General features: G+C 38.3%; 1 protein-coding gene across 5 annotated transcripts in view; it reads left to right on the top strand.

Annotated features, from left to right (window-relative positions):
- TRPC4 (transient receptor potential cation channel subfamily C member 4) overlaps positions 1–27,611 on the top strand; it is a 134,218-nt gene that overhangs the window by 76,424 nt on the left and 30,183 nt on the right. For 3 of the 5 annotated variants that reach the window (XM_048295142.1, XM_048295141.1, XM_048295143.1), the window contains one exon: positions 18,906–19,242. In XM_048295142.1, the coding sequence (XP_048151099.1) occupies positions 18,906–19,242 (337 nt within the window). Of the gene's footprint in view, positions 1–18,905; positions 19,243–23,699; positions 24,824–27,611 lie in introns of those variants that run through there. The other 2 variants (XM_048295144.1, XM_048295147.1) reach the window with 2 other exon arrangements.

The following is a 27,611-nucleotide window of genomic DNA, read 5'->3' as shown; positions in this document are numbered from 1 at the left end:
TGTGAGCAGCTGCAGAACCTGTACTGGCAAAGGGGCAGAGAGATAAAGGAAGTGGGTTTAACAATTTGACCTATTTAAAGACATATAAAATTAACAAGAGTGCAGGCTTTATTAGAAAGAATTTCAGGGGAAATATTCCAGGGAAATCAGCTTCAGACTAAATTAAATATTAAATACATTAATATAATATTCAGATTTCATAGATGAATTCATGTTTTCTAGGAAAGTGATGCTGCAGGATGAAAAAAAATTGTTTCGTTTTGATAACAAAAACCATCTGTTTACTTCTGCTCAAAAGAGGACTTTTTAAAAAGGAATCACCAGTTCTTCTTAGTTTTCTATGCAAAATACAACCTTAATGAAATGGAAATATTTCACAATAATGTCAGAATTTCAGTGAAATTTTCAATGAAAACATGCCAAATCATTTCAAATCTGTCATTTCATGTCAGTGTCTAAACACTTCATTTCAATGAAGTAAAGGATTTTGTTTGTCTGCAATTACTTCTTAATCCACTTGGACTTTAACATTTTTGCCAATGAAATTCTTATAGCTGATATCATCCCATATCATATTTTTATAGAAACCACTATAGGCATGATAGAAAGCAAGAATTACTGATTTTCAAAACTACCTTAGCAATTCCTCGAGAAAATAATTTTAAACTACTGAAATGAAAAGTTACTGTGTTCTTAATAATATTTTTAATGTTTAATTATAATGAATTTCTCATTAAAAGTCTTTCAGATGCAAAAACCGGAATTACTGACTCTGTAAGCAAGAATTACTTTGGAAAAACATTATCTTAAGAATTGTTCTGTGCTTAAAGTTAACCCACACCTGAAACACAAGCAGAAACACAGCAGCCATGTGTAGCAAGTCACTGTGTATATGAATATTTGTCAAAAGACTGCAAAGGTGCCCTCAGAAGTCTCCATGTAAAAAATAACAAAACCTCACAAAAACCAGACTCTGATAATATTTGGACATTTTTGACACCAAACGAAGATATGTTTAGTCTATGAATTGCATAACTGAGAGGAGTGATATATACATGTTTGGGTCCCTGTCTCCATTTCGGCAGACTCTCAGCTATAGTACTCAAAAAGTTTGATAAACATTTTTCCATGCAAGAGTCAGGTACTCTAAACCAGGTCATATGTTTGCTTTGTAAATCATGTAAAAGTCTCCGTGTTTATAGGTAAGAAGTCCACAGATTGTTAAATAGTATGAATTAGGTGATAGATTATCTGCTACACATACAAAGTCTTCTTCTAATTGGTTATAGAATTCTTTCAGTTGGAAAAAAACTTTAATTCCAACGATTAACCCAGCACTGCTGAGTCCACCACTAAACCATGTCCCTCAGTGCCACATCTACATGTCTTTTACATACTTCCAGGGATGGTGACTCAGCCATTTCCCTGGGCATCCTGTTCCAGTTCTTAACTACCCTTTGGTGAAGAAATTTTTCCCGACATCCAATCTAAACCTCCCCAATGCAACTTGAGGTAATTTCCTCTCATTCTACCACTCATTACTTGGAAGAAGAGACTGACCGCCATCTCACCACAACCTCCTCCTCCCGACTGAACAACCCCAGTTCCCTCAGCCACTCCTCATCAGACTTGTGCTCCAGACCCTTCCCCAGCTCCATTGCCCTTCCTGGACATGCTCCAGCACCTCAATGTCTTTCTTGTAATGAGGGGCCCAAAACTGAACACAGGATTCGAGGCCTCATCAGTGCCGAGCACCCCCAGGTCTTTCTCCACTGGGCAGCTTTCCAGCTGCTCTGCCCCCAGCCTGTAGTGCTGTCCAGCAGCCTGTAGTGCTACCTGGGGTTGTTGTGACACAAGTGCAGGACCTGGCACTTGGCCTTGTTGAACCTCATGCCGTTGGCTTCGGCCCATCGATCCAACCTTTACAGATCCCTCTGTAGAACTTGCCTATTCTCTAGCAGACCAACACTCTTACCCAAGTTGGTGTCCTCTGCAAATGGACTGAGGGTGCAGTTAATACACTCATCCAGATCATTGATAAACATATTAAATAGGACTGGCCCCAACACTGAGCCCTGGGGTCACCACTAATGACCAGCTGCCAGCTGGATGTAACTCCATTCACCACCTTTCTCTGGGCCTGGACATCCAAACAGTTTTTTAAGCCATAAAGTGTACTCCCAATCCAGGCCATGACCTTCCAGTTTCTCCTGGAGAATGCTGTGGGAAATGGTGTCAAAGGCTTTACTAAAGTCCAGATGGCCAATATCCACAACCTTCCCTCATCCAGGTCACCTTGTTATAGAAGGAAATAAGTTAGTCAAGCAGGACTAAATGAGGTGTAGCTGTCCATGTGGAAGCTGTATTTATTGCTGCTAGGAAAAAATGTTCTTAAGTCACAGGGCACATCTGCTTAACACAGCATTTTGTTGTGGTGAAGCAATTTTCCTAGAATATGTGAGCAAAGTCCTTATACAGTCAAAAGACAGAAGTATGCACAGAGGGAGATCCTGTCTGTTCAAGATAATCTAAGTTAATTCCAGAGACATCCTTCTCTGCTCCTGTGGCTGGGTAAGGAAACAGTGTACTTCAATTAGAAGAATTGCTTCACTAGGCATTGAAAATGTAGAAGCAGGTTAGACAATTTACTGCATCAACTGAAATTTCTACCCTGTGGTAACAGAGACTTCAAATTCTGGAGGCTCAGAGCCCACGTGCGGGGAAATTAATTTCCGTAATAAGTAATTAACGATTACATCAATAACCTTTAAATGCTATATGCTATATATATACACACAAGTTGCAACCCTCTCATCACAGTTCCAGTTAAACTATTCATAAACTAATATCAGCGTCTTTGTATTTTGAGCACTTTATAGAAGTAATTAACTCAAAGAGGAGACTTGCTGTTAATGAAGTACAGTGGAAATCTCTCATTTCAGTTCATTTTCTGCATCTTCCTTATAAGAGACATTGGTGGGATATCTGCCTCAAACAGGAAAAACCAGTAGTGCAAACCCCAACCACCAGTGCACAGCCCTTCAGTTAAGATGAGACTGGCAGCAGCAGAAGTTGGTTTGAAGGAGTCCCTACTAATGCACCTACAAGCTTCCCTACAAACCTCGGGTAGATTTAGCACCAGGTCTCAAAGTGTTCTGTCCAAAAACTAACCAATCCATGCCTGTGCTAGGTGTAACTGGCCTGAAATAAGAGCAACTTCTTAACTGAGGCGCATTTGAACATGCTGACTGAAGCTTCTGTGTGTTGTTGCAGTGCAAATTTTTCTACTGCCTGACTCTCTCCACTGAGTATTTATTGAACAATAAAACAAGATAGCCAAAGCAAACTTGTTTTAGGCCAATCTGCTCATTCTTTTAATCCATCTTCTCTTTGTTCCACCAGAGGTCCACAGAGAATTCTTCTCTTCCTTCCTTACCCCTTCCTTGATTTAGTGTAAGCCTTAGCCATCAAAATTAAAACAGCAAAGGGTGTCTTTATCCATTGCCTCCATCAATATGTCCACCCATTGTCAAACAAAAGATTTATGAGAAAAACAAATGCTTGTTAGATGAACTCACTCTTGTGCTTCCAAAGAGATCAGATCTTTATTCAGTTGAGCAGAGAATATTACTTTCTAAACTTTCTAGCTCCAGGAATTAAAGTAGAAAAATTAGGAGATATGTTGAATATGGCAGTGGTTTGACAAAGAGGAACTTGCATTTTCAAAGTCATATAGGGTTCAATTTTGAGTGCTGGCATTTGAACTTCTAGGGTATTTTGCAAAGAGAAAGGAAAATGTTTACACAAAACTATCAAAAAGTCCTCCTTGCAGAGACACTTGGCTCTCTTCTGTAAATAGTAGGATGATATTCTTCAGTGTTGAAATATGTTGGTTATTGAGATATTTTACAAAAATAAGACATTTTGAGAAAAGATTTCAGGAAATTGGAAATGTTTTTGTTATGGAGAAAATAATCTCATTTGCCAGTGAGTACTTGCAAACTAGCAAGGACTTGATAAGGAAAGATTTTGCAGAATGTTTTGGAGAACAGGGAAAAGCCAAAGGTGGATACATACGAATAGGAGAAGAAAGAAATCCAGAGATGAACATCCTCTGCCATGTTCTTTTTTACATCAAATCATGGCTTTTATTTTTTGAATGTGTTTCATTCCTGAGTACTATTGGATAAATGTTAGAGTCTTTAACACTTATGGGAGAGAAAGGCCAATGCAGATCTTCAGAAAGTAGAAGTTGCTGAAGGTCTACAAAGTGCAGCTTGCCTATGCTGTGTTAGTCAAGTACAAGGTCTGGCTCATTAGGCTTTTTAGGTGGATAGAGAGGAAAAGGAAATGCTTTACTCTGCCTGACGTGCATAAAAGATAATAATGTTTAATTATCAGGGCAATGCAGTTGTTTAAATTAGAGGGTGTTCTAAATAGCTGACCTTAAGGGCTTTATTAGCAATGCTGTTACGGTTCACAAAACGACACAACTCGGTTATATGGCATTTGACATTAAACTGAAAGTGTAACATCACATAAAAAAGGTTTGACACGTTATTAATAAAATTATTTCAAGTATTTATTTCTGCCTTCTTAACAACACACAGAAAGAAACTAGAAATAGCCATTCCTGTAGTGTGCTTGTGCTGCAAGTCCCTGACTCATTCCACATAACCTCAGGTATTTAACTGAGGTACCTATGTCAGCAGCTGAGCCTTGGGTTCCTTCATCATTGATGGGAAGAGACAGACATTTCCAGACAACTCAGGCCATCCAAGAACAAAATCATTTTTGTCACTACCTATGTTGCTTACAATTATTGCAAAGGTGACAAGGGACAACTAGATGTGTTATACAGGCTAAAAAGAATAGCATATAATTTCTGGAAGGTAACTAACAGTGGGAAAAAGCTATTTTGTTTCTCTGAGACCCAGAAAAGGCCCTTAAGCTGAAATGATGAACCTGTTTACAGGAATCCCTTCTAATGCATTGTGTGATCTAAGGGTCTGCCTGGAGAAGTAAGCATGATGCAAAGCTGCATTTCAGAGTTTTGGTCTGAGGGAAAAATCCTCAATTTTACATAAAGATTCTGAAGATCAGATGGAAAGTTTTGCAGGAGAGAACTTTCACAGCTATGACAGCCTGCAATATTCCACTTGTGTTGGGACATTTCTTCATCATTATTTCCAAAGCTGAAACCACTAGTGAATTTGTCTAAAACCAGTAAAAACCCTGAAATAAAGGATAAAGCTTTTATATGCACTGAAAAAAATATTTTCTTTCACCGCATGTGACCCTATTCTCAGTAAAAATGTGTTAGTCAAACCACATTAAAGGTAAGTAGCATAATAACAATTAAATGAAGAGAAATAATCATTTTCATAGTAAATTAAGGTTATGACTTCCTAACCTGGCTATGAAAAAAACCTTTGTTCTGTACTAAACCTTGACAAAAGTAGCCTGGCAAGAGGAGCACTTTTTCTTTTCTTTTCAGACTGCTCTTTCCAGATTCGATCTGCAAATTACAGTGCATGAGTGATGGTTAAACAAAATTTACCAATACTTAAGGCTATATTGGTTTGAGGTTGTCTTGCTTTTCTGCTGCAGCTTTCAGTGGAGTAAACATACCTGTTGTGGTTTCACCCCATCTGACAACTAAGCACCACACAACTGCTTGCTCACTCTCCCCCAGTGGCATGGGGGAGAGAATCAGAAGAGTAAAATTGAGAAAACTCGTGGGTAAAGAGAAAGGCAGTTTAATAAATAAAGCAGAAGCCACCCGTGCAAGCAAAGCAAAAGAAGGAACTCACTCCCTCCTGAGGTCCCTTCTAGGCTGAGTTTTGTGTGACCTGATGCCAGGAACTGAGGAGACCTAAGCTCTGTAGCCAGTGTGCTTGGAAGTCTCTGTCATCAAGCGTACAGAGGATGATACATACTTGCTTCTATTTTCCTGTAGTATTAAGGAATCTGACCACCTTACTCTTTCTCATATGAGTTTGCCAGTATATAACATGGAATCTCCACTGAAAACATAAAGAAAGACCCTAAACAGATTTTAAGGGTACAGAAAGAGTATTTCTGTTCTTATTAATATTGCAGCAGTACTCCAGGGATATTTAACTTCCCAAATAGCTCAATGAGTTTGAAATAATCAAGCAATATGAATTTTCAAGTGATTGAAGAAGGAAAAGGGTGGATCGCTATAAAATTATTTATTACATCAGAAGATAGAATGTCAAAGTGTTCAGTTTACAGATTTTTTTTTTCACAGGAACAAACCACAAATACTTACATTAGATAAAAAAAGGTAGTAAAACCAACAACATAATTAAACAATGAACTATTTAGCAAATATTTATTATTCTTCCTATACCAACTTTTCAACAGATATGATGATTCACTTCAAATCATTTAGGTGAAAATTATTATCCTATAATTTTCAGAAAGAAAATGAAGGAAAAGAAGTACCCTTCCTTACTGCTTTTCTTCCTTCAAAAATGCAATTAATGTAAATTGACCCATCGTAAGAGTGCCAATATAAATACTCTGCCAATACAAACATAAATATTATTCTCTCAGCCTTGGGTCCTTTGGCTTCTATTCTCCTTCAATTTCCATGGAAAAGCTGGGGTTTGTAACAAGTTTAGCAAGTTCAGTACTTCAGAGAAAAAAACAATTTTCCCAAAGCAGTCGTGATAATACATCTGCCATCAAGTCTTCTTTTCCAAAGAGGAGGTGATTTTTTTACCTTTGTTATCTGTCAAGATTAGAGAATTAAGGGGTTTGTGTGTCAGATCCCTTGTCGGAGTTTCTAAAATTCCCCACAAAAAGACACTGATGTTGGATTATCTTTGAAGTTCTAGTATGAAGCACTAAAGGAGCTTGCACTTAAAACTTAGAGTGCTGCTGCTGTTTCCCTGCACAATTACAATGTTTAGTTGACTTTATAGTTTAGTTGTGGAGTATGGAGTTTTTTGGCTGCCATTGCTCTTAGCCTCTCACTGAAGCATTTGGATGCTGAAGAAATCACCATTTTGTTGTGTTGATAGAGGCTGGATTTGGGAGAGCTATGGATTCTGTCAGGGTGGGTACTGACTAGCACAGAGTGGGCAGCACTAAGTAATAAAGAGAAACTGGGGTCTCACCACCACGACCTCAGGAAGGAGGCATTTTGGGTGTAAATTTAAAAGGGTTATGGGGTAAAGAAGAGTTCTTGCTTCCTGACTACAGTATTTGATGGTATTAGTATGAGACCTTTACAGATGCAGGCTGGATTTTGTGGAGAAAAAGATGACTGAAGATGACTTTAGCTCAGGAGGCATCACCAGGGTTGACTCTGTGGTCCATGGCAGAAATCTTTGACCCAGCTGATTTTGTTAAAGCCTGTACATTATATATAGGTTCAGGGGATGGTAAAAGTACACGTGATCTAAATTTAAATTGCATGTCACATAGGAGCTTCAGGGGGTTTTGTATGTTTTCTTGGGATTTTTTCCTCTCTGTACTCATGTCTCACTATACAATAAGTTTCTTTATTCTTAATTTTAATGTATCACTGATTCTCAAATAAATTTCAGTTTCAAGAATCATGATTTCATGCATATGATCAGGAAACATCACTAAAGAGTGAATAAAAAAGCAAAAGAAAATATTTCTTCAGAGTTCTAGTATCTTTCACAAGGATTAAAGAGCAGCTCTTTCTTAGAAATGTACCCTTTCTGACTTGCTGGAGCAGAGGCCAGGGCACGTATGTCATACAGGCAGTGACAACAGCCTATGAAGTATATTCCTCTGACAGTGAACAAATTGGCTTTGATTTGTTGAGGAAGAATGTAGCCTCAAACCTTCAGGGACTGAAACAACCTTTGTTTATATCCTTCCACATATGCTTCTTCCACCTTTAGCTTTTAACAAATGGTCATTTTCTTCCAAACTTTAAAATAAAATATATTCCTTTACCTGGTAGTACAAGCCAATGTATTATGCCTATCTCCATAAGAGAATGCTATGGAATTTGGCCAAACAAAAACATCCTCAGAGTTATCCAGTTACTAGAAGCATGCAATAAATTTTAGAAACACCAGTCTAACACAGAAATGTATAATATAAATCAAAAAAATATTGAGCGAAGAACTGGTCTTTGAAAGGTTGTCTATGCTCTAAATGAAAGCAGACCATAGCCTGACCCAACGACTGAGTGATGCTGAGGGATTTGTATGCAGACTGCAGAAAGTTGCAGATTTGCTTTGCACAGACCTATTTGGAGAAATAAAAAATGGAACCAGGCAAGGAACAATAGGTAGTGGGGATGACTGGGGTCAAATGCTCAGACTCAGTCACTGATTTCTTCAGTGTAGATGAGGCCTGAACATCCCTAAAAGTAATGCTTATGTAATTCTCGAGTAAAATGGTCTCTTTATTGATTCCTTCATCACTCTGGTTCTTCACCATGAAAGAAAGCAGCAGTGTTCAGACATCTTTACAACAACAGTGAGAGTAACTCCAGGTTTTTATTTGAGATACCAAATGCTAATGTTTTGCCACAAATTGCAGAGCTTCATAAGGGGAAAGAACTATCCAAGGACTGTAATTATTTATCCAGGCTGGCAGATGCTGGGTACACAGAATTTCATTAACAGCTGTAGTGGGTATCTTCCCATTACATGAAAGCACAGTATTTCTTAGGTCTGTGACACAAGAGAAGGTAATTTTCTTCAACCTCAACTTATTCTTAGGTGTAAAAGAGCTTTTGGAGAGCAAGGCTTTGGAGCAAGCAATTACACTACCTTGAAATACTTTCCAAGATTAATATTTTGTGTTTGAACCGCAGAAGCTGCACATGGCTGCACTTGACTGATAAAACTGATGCATCTGTTAGAGACTCACATGCGTTTCTCCTGCAAATGGTCTCAGAATAATGCTCACTGAGAATCCTTGCCAAAGGCTTATCATTTCAGTATAGTCTTTGTGCAGGAACAGGGTGATTAATCTGATTTCTCAGCCCTCAACATTCTCAGATAAAAACACAGCCAATTTAAACAAGAGGAACCTAAAGATAAAAAGCATTAAAGTATTTGAAGAGAAAGAAAAGCAGATTAAGTGACTATATACACATTCTGTTCCTAAGTATTTATGGAACTGCAAAGCCAGATCTACACTTTAATAGAGAACTTTCAACAGAAAAATATGCTGTTTATTGCTTTATTTAGTTTGAATGCCTTTGAAATCAGTCTGTGTTTTTATTTTTCTCTTATCCCTCTAATTTTGTATTCAGCTAGCCTTTGAATGAGTGTTATGCTTTCCAGGAACTGGAATCCCACTGATTTTGGGGAATTTTGGCCTCTTCAGTTCCACACAAGCTTCATATCATAAACAGTCTAAAGAAACTGGGAAACCGTGAAGGTCAACTCTCTTATCTCTTATAAGCATGGAGTATAAGCATGGAGTCAAGGACAGTTATGCTTAATATGCATTTTTCACATAAGGATGCAGGATGGAACCTCATAAAACTAAGTTAACAGAGTAAAATCTAAATTTGCCTGGTGCTAATGGGACGTGATTACCTTTTTTTTTTACAGAAAAGATTAAATAGTGCAACAAAATATCGCTGGTCCAAGGCTTCTCTTCACAGAAACAGTAAAAGAGCCTGAAAATGATGAAAAGAAGGAATTAAAATTGGACAGGTTACTTCCAAATACCTCAATTACCCTGCTCAAATCTGAAAGGACCGTCAAAAAAGGGAAATGGAACTAAGAATGTCTCTCTACCTTGTTTTGGCCTCTGCAGCAAGCTGAACAAATGAGGAACAGGGTGGTATCCAGTGATGCCAATAGAAATTCTCACATGAGCAGGCAATGCCCAGAGGAAGAATCTAGCTGTTCTGGTTGCTTTCCAACCCATCCTTCACTCAAAGATTTTCTTAGCTAGTTTTTCTCCAATTAAACTCACACTGTGTTCTGTGCTTTAGTTGCTTCCAACATATTTGCAGCTCCTTCATGAATTTTGAAAGGTTGGTTTATTAACTTGTAACTTTTCCTTCTGGCGACATGGCAGCTACAGAAGTAGACTAAGTGGTAGAATGTTCTGGATGTGAGGGAACTCATCAGTTCTGTCATGAACTGGAACCATAACTAACTTAGATCCTAACCCCTTCTGGCTGACCAGCTAATGCTTAGAGGCCTTAAAGCACACAAAAACAATTTGAATCTAAGAAAAAGTGGAGTCATAGAATGATTTGGGCTGGAAAGGATCTTTAATTGCTAATTGCTCACTGGTCCAGAGGTATGTTTTTTTCTTTTTACACTTCCCTGTGTTGATATATGGAGTTGTTTAGAATACATATTGATTTTGGTCTCCTAAAATGAGCTTGAACTTCTGAGATTATAAACAAAACATGTTTATAGTCTCAATTTATTCAGTGTTATAATGAATACTAAGAGATCACCCACTATTTCTATTCTCTTGTGAGGTATTTTGTAGAAACTACTGGTCCAGACAGGAAACTTGGTGTCAGATGTATTTGAAGAGTGCCTTGGGAATAATAGGATTGAAATGACAGAGATTTAAGCAAATATGTGCCCAGTCATATTTATGTTCCTGCTTACTGGTGTCCCCAGGTGTTTTCTGCAAAGTTGCTTCCTAGACCATGAATTCCAGCCTGTACTGTTGCACAGGGTTTGTCTGTCCCAAATGCAGGACTTTACATAGAAATATTTGTTTTAGTTTCTGTTTGCTGTGTGTGGAAATACACCAGCTGGGAGTGCAAAAACAGGGATCAAGTATAACAAAAGTAAGTTCATATTTTATTTTCTCTGCAAATACTTACAGGGATTCTGTAATTGTTTTTCCCTACAAAAATGTTTTGAATTATGGTGGTTGTAACACTTGCCCAGAATGGGAGCTAGAAATATTATACCAATATCACAATTCTGAAGTTTTGAGCTATTTTACACTATCATTCCAAAGCCCAATAATGGATTCATTTTCCTTTACCACTGGGATGTCTAACAAAGCTATTCATGCGCAGCTGGTTCCTAGCAACTGCATTCTAGTTTCAGTTGCCATTGCCTTTTCTAAGCAATTAATCAGAATCACTGAATTTATAGATAATTCTTGACTTATTTAATAGATATTTTATGTTTTTTCTGTGCTGATTCATTTTACTGGGAAGGAGTAATGAATCAAAGTAAGAGCTTCTGCTCGTGTTGATGTGGCAAATGAGAAGTTTAAAATGCTCAAAGCTGCAATGTCATTAATCCTTTTAACAAACCATTTCACTTTTTACTTTTCTATTTTCCTTTTCTTTTGTTTCCTTCCTCATCATATTTGAAGTTACACAATAGAATAATTAAAATAAAAACCCCTAGAATTGTATTCTATTCTTGGTTAGAGGAATGCAAACTCTGGATTTTATGAGGAAGGCATCTGTGCTGTGAATTTGTTCTGCTGTGGGAATCTGATGTGACGTTCCCCTGATAATATACAAGGTGGTATGATCTGGTGCTCTGGTCCCAAGTGTCCTGTTTTTGGCTGGGATAGAGTCAATTTTCCTCCTAAGAGGTCCTACAGTGATATGTTTTGGGTTTAGTATGAGGATAATGTTGATAGCACGCTGATGTTTTGGTTGTTGCTGAGCAGTGCTCACCCTAAGCCAAGGACATCTCATTGTCTCATGCTCTGCCATGGGCAGGTGCACAGGAGGCTGGGAGGGAGAATGGCCAGGACAGGTGACCCAAACTCACCAAAGGGATATTCCATACCACCCAAACTCTCCAAAGGAATATTCCATACCATAAAATGTCATGCCCAGTATATAAATTGGGGGAAGCTGGTTGGGTAGGGCCAATCTCTGCTTGGGGATGGGCTAGGCATCACTCGGCTGTGGGTGGGCAACCACATGGTGCATCACCTGTTTCTCTTGGGTTTTATTTCTCTGTCTCTTTATTATTGTTGATGTTTTATATTACTTTAACTCAATTGTTCGACTGTTCTTATTTCAACTCACGTTTTTTACCTTTTTCTGATTCTCCTCCCCATCCCACTGAGAGGAATGGGGCGGTGAGTGAGCAGCTCAATGGTATTTTGTTGCCAGCTGGGTTAACACCCAGTTAACCATGACACCGAGCGAGCTCACTGGTTCCCTTAAGGACACAGCTGCAGATAGAGCTAAAAGCTGAGTAAAAGTTCACCAGTGGTTTACATCCTGCAAGAAGCATGATTATTGTGATGGTCTGCTCCAGTTGGCCCAAGGTTTAGAACAGATGGACCTGAGAAGATTCATAGTATTTGGCACAGGAATCAGGGTTTCTGGCCTGAGGCAGAAAACAGGCAGTATAACTGTACCCAAAGGAGTCCAGCACACAGTCCCTAGCTTTTGGATAGGAAAACATAGAGCTGATCTACTCAATGACTTAAAGCATTTAAATTGCAACTAAATGGTGTTTGTCTTAATGAAGCAGTCCTCACTGAGTAAGTGCTGAAATTCTCAAATATAGCCTTTGGGGGAAGATACAGAAAAGAACATGCAGTGACATCTCTAAAGGGAGAAACAATCTACCAAATTTAGGAGTCTTCTTAGTGAGATTGGGACTTGAATCTGTCATTAGTGCCAATGCTTTTCACAACCAATAGATAGAAAATAATGATGTGAATTTGAAGTTAAACTAAATAGAAGACATTGGGTTTTCATTAAATATATGTGAAAATTTGTAAAATATTAAAAGTAACATATTTTAGGGAAAGAAAAAGGAATTAAGTTTAGTTCTTGTCAAAAGGGAGCACAATCATTGGGAAGTGTGTGTGACAAAGCAGCAGACCTCAGAGCAAACCTTTCCTACCAGTGTGGCTGTAATGGTAGTACAGCAAAGCACAACAGAGAATCTGGCCATGACTGCAAAAAAAGTATTAATAAGAAATTTTCTGATAAATGTTTTGATATGTTTCCTCCTCAAAAAAAAAGTCTTTAATGTTCATTTGTTAGAGAATGCTATCAGAGATAGTTCTTTGTGCTACAGCATAGCTCACTTGTGTATAACACAGAAAGGAAGTAAATTTTCTTTGACAGCTTTCATTTCTAGATGAAAAATTGCGTCCTTTTTTCATATAACAATCTCAACTGCCTATTGATGTCAGAATGAGAATTTAATTTGGACCTCAGATTTTGTTAGACTGCTTTTATAAATGTAAAAATGAGCACCTGGTTACAAGTGGAGGGTTTTTATATCTTTGTATTATTATTTCATAATACAGTGAAATAAATACTTGAAGGCAACACTGTGGTACGGTAAAGAGCTGAAAACTTACTCTGATAATATATTATTTATAAAAGTATTATTTCTATAAAGACCATATATAGTTAATAGTATCAGTTGTGTTATTTCTTCATCATTTCATTGACTGAGAGATATGTATTATAGCAAAACCAAAGATTAGATTTAATCAGAAGTGAAAATTAAATTCTCTGTTATGTATATGCTTGCATAGCACTAGAATCAGGCTCTGTTATTATTATTTATACCAGATTCTTTTTGCTGGCACTGTGAATAATTTCTATTTTTCAACAGTCTCAGGGAAGAGCCAATTCCCAGCGTGACAACTAAGAGATTGAATACCAGAACATTTTCAGATGGGTAGACTCTATGAAGGAGCTAAAGATGTGAAATCAGGAAAAATCATATAGAAAAATCCCTTGTGTAATTACAAAGTGCTGGAAGCTTTTGGAAGCCATCATAATGTGAAAATATAGACTTGCTAATTGCTAATTATGTGGATACAATGTCAAAGTCAAATAACATAATACTGACAGTACAAAAGATACTCAAGAATAGTACAAGAATACCTCCAATCTCTCCAATTAAGGAAGAAAAAGTTTACCACAGTGAAAATATTTTGGCATAGGCAATGCAGAACTGGCAAATTAATGTCACAGAGTATTTCTGTTTCTGCTAGTCACAAAATGTTTGTGTAAAATAGTTTTAATTTTTTTTCTTTAATCTCCAAGTTCATCAGGGGACTTGCATGTCTACTTAGCTTTAATATGTGATCATCTTAGATGTAATGCCATCCATTTAGAAAGGAATTGTCCTATGCTGGAGCATGTCTTTCTTCCATCCAGTTCTAACTCTTCCTTTCTAATAGAAGGTTTCTAATAGTTATAAATGTGAATTGACCAGAGAATATTGTCATGAAGATTTTTTTTCCTTATTTTTTCTGTCGAGAAGGGCTTTTCAGTGGATAAATTAAAAGTTCAAATGTAATAAGAATTTGGAATCAGTAATAAAATATATTAATCACAGATTAACTTACTTGATCTATTTAACTGTGTCTTAGCTGTGAGTAGTGTCTCTGAGACAGGCTACATGGGCAGCATTTACACTGTGAGTCCCAGGAAGGCTTCCCTGCCCCCAGTTCCTGTATGCTCAAATATTTACTTACAAAGCATGAAAAAAAACATCTTCCCCTCATTTTCTCTGGAGGAAACAGGTCCACAAGAACTAGAAGGGACAAGCTCACCTTTTCTGTGCAGCTGAAGAACAAGACTCTAGGGTGCACCACTGTGCGCACTTTTTTTCCATCAGGGTATAACTGTTCCCTGTTCAAAATCTTCCTTCATTATTCAGCTAATGTAATAAATGTAGATATAACTATTGACCATATTTCACAGCATATGATGACAATCTCTTGACCACAAAAATGAAGGAAGTACTCAAATCTGTGAGAATTAGTTTGGACATTTTAATAACATCACACAGTTCCTTGATAAATTAAACTTTAAAAGATGTTTCAGCAAGAGATTTAGGATAATTTTCCAGTTGTCCAAAAAATACTTTGGATTGGTTCATAGTTAATGTTATTGGCAAATTAATCTCAGAACCATAAAGAAAAGTCTTCAGTGAAGAGACGGATATTTTTGTTGTTTCAGGACGTTGCTAACCAACCTTGCCAGTGGGCTGTTACATAAAAAGCCAACAGCATGAAACTGGATATTAGGACCTCTCAGAAATGCATATATCATTTGTAGATAAACACACTGTGTTGTGTTTTCTTTTATAGACCTTTGCCTGCAGCACTGGTCTATAGCACAGAACTGCTTCCCTGTGCATACAGCTCTTAAAATGTGGACGTAGTATTTTATATGCTTGCTCCATACCATACCATACCATACCATACCATACCATACCATACCATACCATACCATACCATACCATACCATACCTTGTTTCTTATGTATTTTATGGCAAGCAGGTGATTTAAAGCACATTACCAAGGCTGCTCCCTCTGTCTCCAGCCATATCAAACGTATAATCTGTGTTTTTCCTTTAATCAGGATCCAACCAGTGCTAGAACTCTCTTGTCAAAATTGTATTTTGAGAAAAGTGAAAGTGAATTTCTTATGAAATTATTACTTTAAAAATTGGATCTTCAGTTTCTGGGATTTGAAAATTTTCCACACTTACTGAAAAACTTCCTGTGCCTCAGAACACCATCCTTAACACATTATACCTTAGCCACATAGTCCCAACACCACAAAATCTAATATGGGTATTAGGAGACAAGAAGCGTTTTTTAAAGCCTGTTCTGAAATGCGTTCTCTATTAACACTGACAGTTTTGCAGATTAATCTGTTTAAAGATTAGAACTAAGCAATGCAGTGCCCACCCCATCATGGAACATCCTCCAAACGGTGCATTCAGCAAGGATCTCTTCATGGCGTGAGGTACCTCTGCACCAGTTCTGGTCTGCCCAATCCCAGGGCAGCCCAGTATTTGGACATCAAAAAACCCCTCCTTTTACTTAATATTCTCTACATTAATTCCCTTTTAGCCATGCTTGGCAAGGATTAGGTCACCTACATCTGTCACCAGCTTTTGCTAGCCACTGAAGCTGTTCCTTCACGTAGGTCCCCAGCACTGTGGGGGTGGCCAAGGGTGTTTAGAAAGGGGGCACAGGCAAGACTTAGGATCTTGATTACTTTGAGTAAGAGGATGCATAATAGGAAGATTTTATAAACAGGAGGAAGCAAACATGGACCTGGTACTCTTTGGGGCAAAAAGAGAAAAATATTTTATTGAGGAATTATTTCACGAGTCTCACTTTTTCACCAGTCAAGCAAAACACTAATCTGTACCTACTCAAACTAATTAAGTTGAAAAAAATTTTAGAGAAAATAAGCTTGGCAAAAACATAACTTTGAAACCATCTTCTCTGACTGCATACGCTATTATTCCAGACATTTGTACCTTGAAAGAAACAACCTAAAACCTTGAGAATTCATTTTTCCTAGTGGAGGAATACACTGTGTTGCTCTTCTTTAAGGCTATTTTCAAGATCCTTACAGTAGGAGTAAATTTCCTTATCTTTCACAACAGTCAGAGGCAGCTTCACTGCTGGTGTCTGGTAGGCAAATTTGTCTCTACTAAAGACTCTGGCATTTCATTAACGTACACCAGGTTTGAATTTGGCTCAGGTAATCAATTCTGACAAGATCCAGACATACATAGAAAGATGCATGCTGACTCTCATTTCATTCCAATCTAAGGAGCATTTTTTTCCAGTAGTAATCCCAGTGATTTTAGAAACAGTTTGAGAAGTTACCTATTATTCATCCCCAAAGGAACTTGGCTCCTGTGGTTATATGTATTATCAAAATAATGTAAGATCCCAAACTAGGTGCATTTGATTAGAGTTCCAATATGAAATTATTTAGTGAAAATAAACAATTTTGTAATAAGAGGAAAAAGTTTGTGCATAGCTTTACTAAGTATTCAGCTAGTGATTTAATCCAATGTATGTATGTGATACACTTAGTGTAAGCCTATTGGGTTTGCGTGGCAAGATTTTGGTAGCAGGGTAGTTTCAGTGAGAAGCTGCCAGAAGATTCTCCCTTTCTCCCATGTTCAATGCTAGATGAATCCAAGATGGATGTGCTTCTGGCCAAAGTTGAGCCCATCACTGGTGATGGTGGTGCCTCTGGGATAGCAGATTTAAGAAGGGGGAAAGAAGTTACTGCTCAGGATCAATTTCAGACAGGGTACAGGGGAGAAAAAATATGTGAGCAACACAACTCTGCAGCCAGGTCAGTGGAGAAGGAGGGGGAGGAGATGTTCCAGGTGCCAGAGCAGAGACTCCTCTGCAGCCGGTGAGGAAGACCATGGTATGGCAGACTGTCCCCCTGCAGCCCATGGAGGTCCATGGTGGAGTAGAGATCCACATGCACCCCTCAGTAACTCCACACTGGAACAGGTGGATGCATGAAGGAGGCTGTGACCCACTGGGAATCCTGCACTGGACCAGGCTCCTGGCAAGACCTGTGGTCCTGTGAAGAGAGGAGTCCAAGCTGGAGCAAGTTTGCTGGCAGGAGTTACGACTCCATGGAGGACCCATGCTGGAGCAGTCTATTCCTGAGGAACTGCACCCCGTGGAAGGGACCCATGCTGGAGCAGCTCATGAAGAACTGCATGACTCCAGTGGGAAGGAGTCATCTTGTAGACATGTCTCCAACAGTCATGTTGGAGAACTGTCTCCCATGGGTGGAACTCCATGGTGGAACAGGGGAAGAGTGTGAGGAGTCCTCCCCCTGAGGAGAAAGCAGTGGCAGAGACAACGTGAGGAACTGACTGCAGCCCCCACTCCCCATTCCCTTGCGCCATGTGGGAGTAGAGATAGAGAATTTGGGAGTGAAGTTGAACCTGGGAAAAAGGGAGGAGTGGGAGGAAACTGTTTTTAAGATTTGATTTTATTTCTGATTATTCTGCTCTGTTTTGATGGGTAATAAACTAATTGCCCCAAGTCGAGTCTGTTTTGCCCATGATGGTAACTGGTGAGTGATCTCTCCCTGTCCTTATCTTGACCCATGAGCCTTTCCTTCTCTCTCCTCTCCCCAGCTGAGGAGTGGCGTGATAGAGCAGCTTTGTTGGCATCCAGCCGGGGTTAACGCACCAGAGTACCAGAAGGAAAATGCTTATTCCCTTTCCTTTTCTTTTCTTTTCTTTTTTTTTAAATGCAACTCTGGCCCTCTTTGATACATATGTTGCTTCTATTCTATGCCTTTTGTGTCAACTCTTGTGTGCTGCTACTCTGTCACCTTATAAAAGAAAACAATGGGGAAATAGGAACTAGTGATCAAAGAAAAGTATGACATAAAACCTTGATATATACTTCTTTGAAAAGCTATCTGAAAAATATTAAATATTTACTTGCTTTTGGGGTGTTTTGGTGAAATTCAGTTTTAAGGATCATATTCTGAGAAATGAAATCCCATCATGGAAACAGATAGACCATAAAGTATCACACAGGATAGGTGTGTATCCTGACAAGGCGTAGTGAAATACTGGGGAATACTAGTGTTTTTGTAAGCATTTTATAATGCATCTGTAAGAGTTTTGTCAGTATTAAAGCATGTAAACCTGCTTTTTTAGAGAATTAGCAGGGAATATGCTGAGAACAGTTTGTTCATGGCTGTGGAATTTAGTTTCATTGTTTGCAGATCTCTGTTGTGCTCTTTGATTTCATGTCAACTTCTACCTCATGTTCTGTGAATTCTTCACAAACGTTGCTGATTAAATAATGGGGGTATCTGTGAACTTGCTTTTCAGTTTCAAGTCAGGTTTTGAGGTCCATGTGTTTCACAGTCTGTTGACTCCTTGTGTACTCAACCGATGGGGAAGTGAGACTTTATTGTGAAAACTATTATTTTCTGTTTCTGCACTATACTTTTGGCATTGAAGGAAAGGCAGGCTGACCCAGCCCTGCCTTACTGGTATTATCAGCATGAGTGGGCTTGCACAGGCTGTGGATTTTTTTTTTTTTTTTTTTTTTAATCTCTACCTACTAAACATACATAGAATGAAAAAACTTTACAGAGGTAACAAGAAACTAACTCTCTTCCTTTCTTCTCTCTGTAGTTTGTTGCTCAGCCCAACTGCCAGCAGCTGCTCGCATCCCGCTGGTACGACGAGTTCCCCGGATGGCGGAGGCGACACTGGGCAGTGAAGATGCTGACATGTGTTGTGATAGGACTCCTTTTCCCAGTCTTCTCTGTGTGCTACCTGATAGCTCCCAAAAGCCCATTGGGGCTGTTCATCAGAAAGCCATTTATCAAATTTATCTGCCATACTGCATCGTACTTGACTTTTCTGTTCCTGCTGTTGCTTGCCTCTCAGCACATCGACAGGTCAGACCTCAGCATGCAGGGACCCCCACCAACCATCGTCGAGTGGATGATATTACCGTGGGTCCTGGGTAAATGTATTACTAAAGAAAATACAGTGAAAAGTATTTTTGACCCCTGTGGTTTTGCCAAGCATTCCTGAGGCAGGATACAACAGAGTTTGGTAATAAATTATTGACCTGCTGAAGCAGGCAAATGGTCCATCTCCTCCAGTGCTCAGCAAGAGTAGTTGACAACGTAGACAAACAGTAGAGTTTGAAAATCCAGAGTGTCACCATCTGATAGATTAAAGTGAGGAAAAACAAAAGATATCAAGGGTTCCTTCCTATGACTATGCAGTGCCCTGAAACATATATATAGTTTTTCTTTTTAATGTTGATCTTCTCCAGACCAGAAATTGTTCTGGTTCTTGTAAGTTTTCATATTTTTAACTTGCTAGTCTACTTTATAAGAGGATCCCTTTGCCACAATAATTATTTTTCATGTATGGAAATGAGCCATAATGTAATTTCTGTAGTGTTACTACTAACCTTAGTTACCTACAGTATGCTTCTTTCTAAATGACAGACCCACATATTGCAAATAGTGATGATCAGCATTTTCAAGTGAGTATTTTTATTAAAATACGCGCACAGAGTATTTTTTGGTGCAAGACCAGTGATGAGGACTTGTCACTCAATTCAAACCAAATATCCTGTATCAGAAGGAATAAGAAAATTCCCTAGCATTTTTAAAATGGAAAAAAAAATTACCACTCTGTCCTCATAGTTTAAAATAAAAAATTCAGTCTGGAATTATTAAAAGTCTACTTTGTGTGGGCCATGTCATCCTTAAACATGATTCTTCCATCCTGTGATCCTAGGATTATCCGAGGTGCTCCCTAACTTTGTCTGTCTACCCTGCCAGATGGTAATTTCTCTCAGGGTGCTGTGGTCTCTCCCCTTTTTCTTATTGTAAGAATCAACACAATTTGGACCAGGTCAGGGCAAATGTATTTGTCTAAAATAAAAGTACAGAAGAAGGGACTTAGTAGTCTTGACTGCAAGAATTTAGGTTTGATATATTCATTAAAATTGTCATCACATATGTTCCTGCACAAAATTTCAGAAATTTTGGTGGGATTTTGATACTGTTACTTCTTCCGGAGCTTCCCATTAAGATACTGTGTATCTTCCCTTTTTCCCAAACTTGTGGGTTTCTTTAGAGCAATAAAACTGTCAAGGCTTTTGGCCCCATTGATCCCATATAATTTACAATACAGTGTTGAATTCATAATACACTAGTTGGCTGTGCCTGATATTTCGGAGAACAATAATTCAGTGGCTTTTCCTCTATATGTACCTTGGTAGAGCGCTGTGGGAAGCGGGAGGCAGGTATACATATGTTTTTCACTTAGAAAAACAAGTGTGCATGACTGAAAACCTTGTGTACACTTACTTGTCCGGCACCAGTCAGAAGGACCTGCCTTCCACAGGTGAACTGCATTTTGGGATTTCTCCCATGGTAGCACAGCAGTCCTCACCACCAGCCTTCACTGTGAGGTGTGTTGTCCTTGGCTGGGTAAATACTTCTACTACATTAAAAAAGACAATATCCAAGATTATTGCAAAGAAATTATTCAGTCTGGGAGGTTGTCTAGACTGATATTTCTTACAGACAAGTAAGTAACTTCAGTAAGCAAGTTTCACATTTAAATATTAAAAGAAAAATTTCCTCCAGTTAATTTTCCCAGTTTTGTACCTTCAAGAAATGAGAAACCAATATAAAAGTTATTAGCTTAATATATTACTTCCTTAGAAATAAGTGCTGTAATACTGAGGAGAAGTAGGAGGCTCTTCTGTGCTGTGCCATGCCCAGAGATGTTAGTATCTTTTCTGTCTGGCCTTCCAAAATAACAGGTGGTCAGTATCTATTTGGCTTTCACAGTATCCGGAGGCTAAAGGATAATAAGAACAAATGCATAGCTGACACAAAGACCTTGACATGCCAAAGTGGATTTTATCATTAACCTGTCTTTTAACAGAGCTGAGAGAAACAGGCACAATTTGAGAAGGGCAAGAGCTAGTTTCTGGTAAAGGCAATTCAAAAATTGTAGTGACTAGCTCCTCTCCAGAAAACACTCAGTGGGAAGAACCTCTATTGCCTTCAACCCCTGACATAGTTGTTTACTTAGGAAGATGTTTAAGTAACTCAGCATCCCAAAGCACTTGTTTGAAGAAGCTGTTAATCCTGAGAGTTATGGTGATCAAGATGACTATCATTTCTAAAGGCAACATTAATATTTTCGGTATAGACTCATATGGCCAGATTATGTCTGTGCTGAGCAAACCCTTCATCTGCAAGCAGTATAGGTCAAGTCAAGGGAGCCACTTCCATAAACAAAAATTCATGAGCATGGATGAAGATCAGTATTCTGATACCATGTGGTTAAATAGTTTGTAATTAATCTAGACTCTGCTGTTCAGGAAAACTGTGCCTTCCAAAATCTCTTTCATCCAAAATGATGTATTTTACACACTGATCTCTAGTGTTTTCTAACTAGCAGTTTCCTGTTGCAGTTTCACATTTTCTGTGTTCAGCCTTCAGATTTTGGTTGCTGGAGTGTCTTAGCCCACCCAAATAATGAGGCCTCAGACTCACCCATTGTAATCTCAGGCAATTCATTAGGTACCTAATTTCCCCCTACCAATGAAGGAGACACACATCTCCACAGGACATTTCAGCTCACAGCATGTGATGAACGTGTCTATTTCAGCTTTTTTGTTTGTATATTCAGGTCTTTTTCATGCTGTGTTTTTTTGTTCCATTGTTTTTTGTTGAGGGGGTTGGTTTTGTTCATTTTGTTTTGGTGGATTTTTGGTTGTTCAGTTTTTTCAGTGTTTTTTGGTAGTGGTGGTTGTTTTTCTAAAGGAATGAATCTCAGCCAAACCCTGCTCTTTTCCTATTCACGTACATACAAACTATAGTCTAGTCATCTTTTAATAAACCTGATATTTTTCTTAAGCCCTTATCAATAAGCTAAGGTTTGTTTTCAGACTGCAATTTAGTTTGTTCTCTCATCTCTTCAAACCATAAAATTATGCAGTATCCTTAAAAAGAGTAAATGAAGCACTCTTCAAGGGAGACTATGTCTGAAGTACACAGAGATATTTTTGCATTTTCTGGATGTAAACAAAAAATTTTTTCATTTGAGTCAAAACTAGTGTGTCTCTAGGGTTTTAGTTCTTCTCTGAAACCTGAAACATGACCAAGTAAATACTTAACTGGGAAAGGATATCCTGGAGCAGCAACAATATGTCAAAACTATTAATATTTTAAACAATAGAATTTTTTTGTTTTCTTTTAATTCAGATAGCTGTGGATGTAGTTTCCATTTTAATACTATCTCTCTTAAAATTAAGAGAGGAAGAAAAGCTCACTGTTTCAGGTTTCTCATCGACATGAACTTCAGGACATATTTCGTGCAATTTAAGTTTCAAGGCTGTCCATAATGACCTAAGCCCTCCGGTGAGCAAATGGTAATCAGCATTTGCCAACTACTATGTAACAGAAGGCTGAATGTGCATAATTAGCACATATTAAAAGTGTCACTAGAGTAGGAGGCTCAGAGGAAAAACTTGTATTGGGCTACATTTCCATGGAGACTATCGACTTTACATTTTAAAAGTCTCTTGAGGAAACTTCTGCATTAATTTTGTCTTTTACATGATTAGATGATTACACAAGTGGTGCTCCAGTATGTGGTGATTATCCATGGAACAGTAAGTCGGTGTTACAAGGCTGTCATAACCTTAAGAAGTAGTTGTGGAAAAATTTCTCAGTAAGAAGAGTCAGAATCTCCTCTCCTTGCACTTAAACAAGTAAGAAACAAGCTTTGACTCATAAGGAAAATTAATTGTCTTCTTATTAGCTGTTGCTTCACACTACAGAAACATAGGCCTGTTTACTATATTTGAGAATCCCTCACCATTGTAAAATGAACAGGAAAATGAAGAATATCATGTTGGGAAAAAAATCAAGGAAGAACAGCTTTTTCCATCATCATATTCCCCATCCAGTTTCTGAGTATGCTCTGAGCATGATAGCAGTGACTCAGAGGGGAAATCAAATAAGACCCAACTTCAGCCTTGTGTGCCTTGACTGCAGCTCATGTAAGGATTATATTGATCCCTGTACACTTGTCCTAGCTGTTCTTCTGTCCTAAACCATGGCCTCAAACCTAGCAGTGGCTGTATTGTGTCCTCACAGTGGGCATTTGCTTCACCAGCAAATGCTAAGAAATTCAGAGAAGAGAGGCATCAACCAGAAAAATTAAGTGTTCGGTAGCTGACGTTAAAAAGCTCCCTGCCAGATGTTCAGGGTGGCTGCAGCAAAGGACATTTTTTTGGCAATTTCTTTTGATGAGTTTTTCGCTCTTTTATGGTCATATTCAAATGTTCATTTTAATTGCATTGTTCAGAAGAATGCCTGAAGCAGGAATGCAGCTTTACTGGATCTCTTGAACAATGTGTTCCCCATGCTTTCTGTCAGAATGGTTTATGCTATTGGAGTACATGAATCTATAGAGAAGGTGGATGTTTGGGAACTGTGCAAAATTGCAAAGATTTGTGGTTAGCAAACTGCTGGTGGGATGTATGAGAATGTACGGTCTTGTCAGTCCTTAGCAAAATGCACATCCAAACCAATGGCCCAGCAAAACACTTCAGAATAGCTGATCTTAGAGGTGACTACTACAGTGTGCATCATCATCTAAATTAGGTCAGGAAAGTGTTGTGTAAAAAATTAAACACTTAGTATGAACTGACATGTTTCAGGGAGCAGATATGGAGGGCAATATGGCTGGCAAGATGAAAGAGTACATAACCAATAGTGACATATATAGCACAGAAGAGGAAAACAACGCCAGAGAAGGCAGGAACACAACTTTGTTTAAGGAAGGATAATGTACCTAATGGCTACACAAGGCCATCTAGTCCAAACTACTGCTCAACACAGGCTAACTGCAAAGACATCACATTTTTCAGGTTCTTGTGCAGTCAGATCTTTAATTTCCCCAGGGATGAATATTTCACAGCCTCTCTCTCACAGTGCCTGTGTCTAGCAACTGGTAAACTTTTTACCTGATACTAGTTGCAATCTCCCATGCCACAGCATGAAACCATTATCTCTTGTCCTTCCAATGTGCACCTCTAGAACAAGTCTGGCTCCAGCTTTTTAGAACTAGCAGTTTCATTAGTGGGTGACAACAGCAATACAGAATCACAGAATATTCTGAGTTGGAAGGGATCCACAAGGACCATCTCTTAAGGCCCATACAGGGATGAAACTTACAACCTTGGCAGTATTAGTACCATGCTCTAACCAACTGAGCTTTGAGACTATTAACCGCCCATTAGTGTTCTCTTCTCTAGCCTGAACAAAATCAGATCCCTCAAACTCTTCTTGTACATCATGTCATCTAGCCCCCATTCAGCTTGATGGCCTTCCACTAGGTTCATTTCAGCCAGTTAATGTCTCTTTTTTATTCATGTATTCCAAAACTGGACTCAGTAATGAAATTATTTATTTAAACGTCAGGAGAGCCACTTCTTCTCCTGGATGCCTGTATCTTGCCATAATAGGACCTTTTACTTGATTACTGTTACTCAAGTTGTAAGTATTTAAGATAAATAATTTCTATATAGATTATTTTATTTTATTCTTTGGCTGTTGGTGATGTTGGCTGATATGTGGCTTTTTGTACTTTAAGACTTTATCTAGAATGGTCTTGTTATTTCCAAAATGGAGGCCAAAGAAAAGTGTTCTGTTTTGATTATAATAAAAAAAAGCCAGGTGACTTTTTCCTTCACAAGTACTTTTAGTGACCTGACACAGGACCCAGACACTGTGCACAGTTGTTCCTTTCACAAACAGCCATTTACCCATGGGGAAGCCAGAGGTGTGTGTTTGATTTTGTGCATATTCTCCTGAAATAGTTGTACTCTGTTAACAAAATATGCCCCAGAGAATGGAAGCCTCTGAATTATGCCAGGATGCCTCTTATTACCTTCATATACCTTCAGCAGAGATGAGTTCATCAGCCCAGGTGTAAAACAGAAGAGCTTTTTTAAGCCTCGTCAATACTCACTGAATTCCCTGGAATGACTTTCCTTTGCTTCACTGAGCTTTAGATCATTAGCAGCTTGCCTCACTTTTTGTATCTGTGAAAAACTCTACATCACATAGCAGAGCAAAGTTGAGTTTGTCAGTTAAATGGTTTCACAGCCCAGCAAAAATATGTTCTCCAAGAGACATACTAAAAGGTTGTTGATCTTGGCATGCAGAGATTGACCCCGAGGAACCTCTTGCTTCCCATCACTTAATGGTAAGGAACAAAAATAGCACAGAGCAACCAACCTTTTGTGGAGAAGGTAAAGCCAAAATTAGCCAGGCATCCACAAAACTTTTTGAGGCCAAACATAGTTCAGGATATTGCCTTTCATATCTCTCTGTCCCAAATTTTGGTATTATTTTTCACAGTGAGACTTTAACCATAATTATAATTATAAACAACAAAAGGCAGTGTTCTAGACTGTGGAATTTGTGAATTTCCACAGTTGCTGGAAAATTGTTTTTGCAGTTGCTCAAGTTTCAGTACAACATTGGAATTTAGACAGGCTGTGTCTAAGGTTTTTTTCAGTCTCGTGCAAAAGAAACAAACAACCAAGAAATAACTTCTCTCTGAAATCCATTCAAAGGTGTTTTAGGTTCTAACAGATGTGTTCCTTAAGAGTAAAATTACAGCTCTAGGTAGCTATAAAGGATCAAACAGGATAGATCCAAATGTTTTCTAATCGAAAGTTATCTACCAGCACTAAAAGATACTGTGTTTAACCCAAGCTTTATTCAAAGGAACAGAGAATGTTTGTAAGAGTATTGAACTGCTGCCCTGCTCAGAGTTTCAAGGTTTGCCATCAGAGTCTTAATTTATGAAAATTAAGAAAAGCAGTTTCACATTTTTGAAAAGACATTTCAGTATCTGATATCCAAAGATTTCAAGACTGAAAATACAGCTTCAAAATCAAAATCTGTAGATAAATATCTAAAATAAAGGCTAATCTTATTAGTGTATATTTATTGATGCGTCTACACATTGACCATATGCAGTATGTGATGTCTATTACTAAATTCTTAAGGATTTTTTAAGTGTTACAAGATTTTTAATGAAAGGTTATTTTTCTAAGAACATTCTTATTTCAGTGCTTTTTGCTCTTCAGTAAGAGGTATTTTCATTCTGTTGCTTTGAATAAAATTTAATTTTACAATATGTAGGGTTTATTTTATAAGAAACAACTTTTTTCATTAATGTTCAGAAAATTTTCCTGCAAAAAAATTTAGCTCAAAAATTCTTTTTTTTCTCCAAATTCATTTTATCTGATGAATTTTAGTTCCTTTCTTGCTTCAGGCAAACTGGACTTCAATCAAATGGTTGCAGTTGATCAGCTTGCATGTATAATAATTCACAACGCTTTACAAAACCTCTCCATGGTGTCTGTCATTCCCAGGGCTCCATGTGGTCTGTGGGATTTCTGCCCTGAATTTATCTTAATTTCATCCCATTAAAACCATGGGCATTTAATGAAATTTGTCATCTCAGTCTGTTTCAAAATATCCATGCTGTTATTTCTCTTTTACTGCTCCAATATGTGGGTATAAACAACGCAGCAAGTATTTGAAAGCCTCACCCTCAACTTTCCAATTTAAGTCCTTGATTAATGAGGTGGAAGAGCTGCATAATGTTGATAATTTCCTTGTAAGTGGCAATAAATGATAAGAGCATGGAATGGATAGGTGAGGGTCTAAGAGGCAGGTGTTAAATCTGGCTGGTGTGGAGAGATAGCAAAGACACAGTTGGAGCAAAGAGACAAATGGAAATAGCAAAGAATATCCAGCTAAACTAGTGAAATCTGCCCTGAGTGGAATTATTTCAGCTAAATACAGGCATCTGGAAGTTAAACATCTGTTTTAATTAAGCCTGATCCTCCATGGCTCCCTTTTTAGCCAGTGGGAAGATTGACCCACCTGCAGATGACAGTATTATTGCCTTGGAGATTCTTGTTTCCTCCCAGGGAGGTAAAGAGGGCTTTGGGCAAGCAACTTGTCCCCCTCCTGTTTAAAGGTTCTTGCTTTTAGATCTACTCCCTGTCTTTCACTGGTTTCTCTTAGCAGTTTTTCCCCAATACCTGTGTGCAGGCTGGCAGTGTCCCCTCTGTTTTGTTGAGATGTCACCTTTCTTGCTTCTGAATATGTAGCTCTGACATGAGCTCTGTCAGTTTGCAGCAATGTTGCTGCTTTGGCACATTAATAATCCGGCAGTGCCTGGACTCTGGATCTCTTTCCTACCTGTAGCAGTGCCTCTATTAGACAGTCTTGTCGCTGCATGTCTTCTCTTCTGTCATGC

The sequence above is a fragment of the Corvus hawaiiensis genome, chromosome 2, assembly GCF_020740725.1.
Source record: "Corvus hawaiiensis isolate bCorHaw1 chromosome 2, bCorHaw1.pri.cur, whole genome shotgun sequence".
NCBI lineage: Eukaryota > Metazoa > Chordata > Aves > Passeriformes > Corvidae > Corvus > Corvus hawaiiensis.
This window is presented reverse-complemented; position numbering and strand designations above follow the sequence as displayed.